General features: G+C 44.1%; 1 protein-coding gene across 1 annotated transcript; it reads left to right on the top strand.

Annotated features, from left to right (window-relative positions):
- Positions 1 to 1,397: 1,397 nt before the first annotated feature.
- On the top strand, positions 1,398 to 2,239 carry LOC123070188 (50S ribosomal protein L31). The gene is made up of 2 exons (XM_044493256.1): positions 1,398 to 1,624; positions 1,718 to 2,239. Exons 1-2 carry the CDS (start codon positions 1,526 to 1,528, stop codon positions 2,027 to 2,029), a joined length of 411 nt encoding a protein of 136 aa, XP_044349191.1. The 5' UTR covers positions 1,398 to 1,525; the 3' UTR covers positions 2,030 to 2,239.
- The last annotated feature ends 772 nt before the right edge of the window (positions 2,240 to 3,011 follow it).

Raw genomic sequence — 3,011 nt, 5'->3', positions numbered from 1 at the left:
GAAGGCCCGTGGGTGGCCGGATTGGGGAGGGAGAAGAGTCCCTCCTTGGTTCGACCGAACCAACTCAACGAGGAGGACTCCTCCTCCTCCTAATTTGGTTTGGCCCCTTATATCGGTAGCGCTCCACTTTTGGGCCTTTTGGCTCACTAGGGGCTGCCCTTGTGGGCCAAGCCAAGAGGGACTTCTATATATTCGGGAGTTCTCTTGAAGTTTCTAGAATATTCTAGAACCTTCCTGAAACCTTCCATATATGGACCGAAACTTTTTGCATGAGGCGTGCGTGATGTGATGCAAGGTATTGAATTGGAATCCTAAAAAGAACTGTCACTTAAATTTTTTTGAATTGAACAAAATAATATTGAAATTGAGAAAAAGAAACTTGACCAAACCACGGGGCAGTGTGTACTTTGGCTTCAGATCAATTAATCTTTTAAATAATATAGGTAAAGTATATCCCTATCATTAACACAAATTACAAGGTGGTGTAGTGTCTATCGCTTGATGCGTGAGGGGCGGCAAATTGAGTTTGCATTTCTATATTCTATTTCTATCCTTGTCAAGTGGGACTCACACATAGGTATGGAGTGTGGGCTGAAATTTTTAATGGAGAGTTAACGAAAATATACTTAAGTGCACCCAAAATACAAGTTGTCGGGCCTGTTTATACCATTTTTAAAGTTTATGTATGAATCAGTATATTGAGTGCAAGTTCATGTTTTTGTTAAATGGTGACCGCAAGTTCATGTACCAAAAATGTATTTAACTCTTTCCTTAAACATGCTTCGAATTACCCGGGCCGTTTAAATTGGCACAACCCTACAATTCTATCAGCCCAATCGAACTAACCGACATTGCCTAAAAAAAAAAATACTAAACAACAAACGGCATTTACTATTAGGCGCTTTAGGCATCCTTTGCAAATGGGCGGACACTCTCCTCCGCGCTGGGTCAGCCTATTTATCCTTTTCCTTTTTCCTTTTTAAGGCCAAGAAAAATTGCGCGCTTCTTATGTTTCAAACCGGCAACCTCCTGATCCTTTGTTAGCTGCACTAACCACCCCACCATCCGCACCTGATATGCTCAATTACACCATCTTCTTTCTTTTCTTCTTTTTTCTTTGAACGGTTCTGCTCAGCTTTTTATTATTTTTCCTTTTTATGAATTTTTTTAAATCCACAAAAATTTCAAATCCAATGAATTTTTTAAATCAATGAACTTTTTAAAATTCAAATTCATGATTTTGTTTTCGTTTTTTTTCAAATACGATCGAGCAAACCAGGCGAACAGGGCGAATTCAGAATCTACACGGGCCGGCCCACCAGCGTTGGCATGTGGGCGGCAGGGAGCCCTGGCGCCTGAAGCGCCCAATAGGAGCTCCCACACACACACACACACAAAAAAAAAGGACCAGGCCGAGCCAGAGGCCACCGGTCCCGGACCAGCAGCCTCAACATTCAGAAATCATCATCACCACAAGAGGATAAGATAGGAAGAAACCGGCAAGGAAGCCAACAAGTCGTCAGCCATGGCGCTCTCCCTCTCCACCTCCTTCCTCCCTACCCCGGGCGCCGCCGCCGTCGCGAGAACCGCAAACCGCACCCTCCGCTCCCTCGTCCCCTCCCAGGTACCGAACTCACTCCATACTTAAACTTCACAAGGCTCTGAATTGGGGGAGACAGTTGTGAATCCTTAACGTGTGCGCTGTGCGCGCGTGCAGGGGATGAGGTGCTCGATGCGGAAGAAGGGGCTGCACCCGGAGATCTTTGAGGACGCGAAGGTGTACTGCAACGGTGAGCTGGTGCTGGTGACGGGGGGCACGAAGCCGGAGTACTCGGTGGACGTTTGGTCGGGCAACCACCCCTACTACGTCGGCGACTCCTCGGCGCTGGTCGTCATGGACAGCCAGATCGAGAAGTTCCGCAAGAAGTGGGGGCACGTCAAGGAGTACTGGACCAAGGAGCAGTGGCTGGAGATGCACCCTGACGGCGACCCGGAGTTTGAGCCTGAGGACGACGAGACCCGCAAATGATGGCTGCCTCTCCTACTCCTCGTCTTCCTGCTGCGTTTCTCTTGCTGTTCACTCCCGAACTCAATTATGCTAGTTTGCGTGGCTTGATTCTCCCGCTGTACCGTCTTCACGTTGATTGATTTGGTTCACGGGGATTGCATTTGCATTGCCCTCGAGGTGTTCGGGTAATGTTCGCAACGACTCTAGTAATACTCCTACTACTTTCCAGTATGTGTCAACCCTCTCTACTACTGCCTCCGTTCCTAAATATTTGTCTTTTTAGAGATTTCAAATAAATATTCGTCTTTTTAGAGATTTCAAATGGACTATCACATATGGATGTATATAGACATATTTTAGAGTGTAGGTTTACTCATTTTGCTTCGTATGTAGTCACTTTTTGAAACCTCTAGAAAGACAAATATTTAGGAACGGAGGGAGTATTATCAATGAATGCCAGCTAAGCTGTACTCCCTCCGTAAACTAATATAAAAGCAATTTAGATCACTATTTTAGTAATCTAAACGTTTTTATAATAATTTACAGAGGGAGTATCTTTCAAAAAAATACCCTTCATTCCTAAATATAAGTCTTTTTAGAGATTTCAATAAAAGATCACATACGGAGAGAGCATGTGTCAACGTTGAGCTTCACAAATCAGTGCTTTCAAAAGTTCTTGACACGTTGAGCTTCACAAGTCAGTGCTTTCAAAAGTTCTTTTTTAGAACCAACATTTCCTGACCACCACAAGCGTCTTCTCTTCGTGAAAATTTGCTTGCAGCCAGAATACACGAATATGTTCATTGTAAAAAAAAGTTACTTTTTTTCCCATTCAATTTTATAGTTCACGCTGTAGCATATGAGCATGAGTTTTCTTTTGAATTTTCATTTTGAAATATGTGCCCATGAGTGGTTGAGCATATTATCACTGGAGGCGAGGTTACCCATCTCCTATATGCAAATGGCACCGTGATCATGGTTGACGGGTCGAAACTTGATATCA

This window comes from Triticum aestivum, chromosome 3B (assembly GCF_018294505.1).
Source record: "Triticum aestivum cultivar Chinese Spring chromosome 3B, IWGSC CS RefSeq v2.1, whole genome shotgun sequence".
Classification (NCBI taxonomy): Eukaryota; Viridiplantae; Streptophyta; class Magnoliopsida; order Poales; family Poaceae; genus Triticum; species Triticum aestivum.
This window is presented reverse-complemented; position numbering and strand designations above follow the sequence as displayed.

What these genes read in the sequence shown, in the direction of transcription:
- LOC123070188 (XM_044493256.1), top strand. Translation starts at nt 1,526, where the DNA reads ATGGCGCTCTCCCTCTCCACCTCCTTCCTCCCTACCCCGGGCGCCGCC. An exon ending in GCTCCCTCGTCCCCTCCCAG is followed by an intron (nt 1,625 to 1,717) that starts GTACCGAACTCA and finishes GCGCGCGTGCAG; the next exon opens with GGGATGAGGTGCTCGATGCG.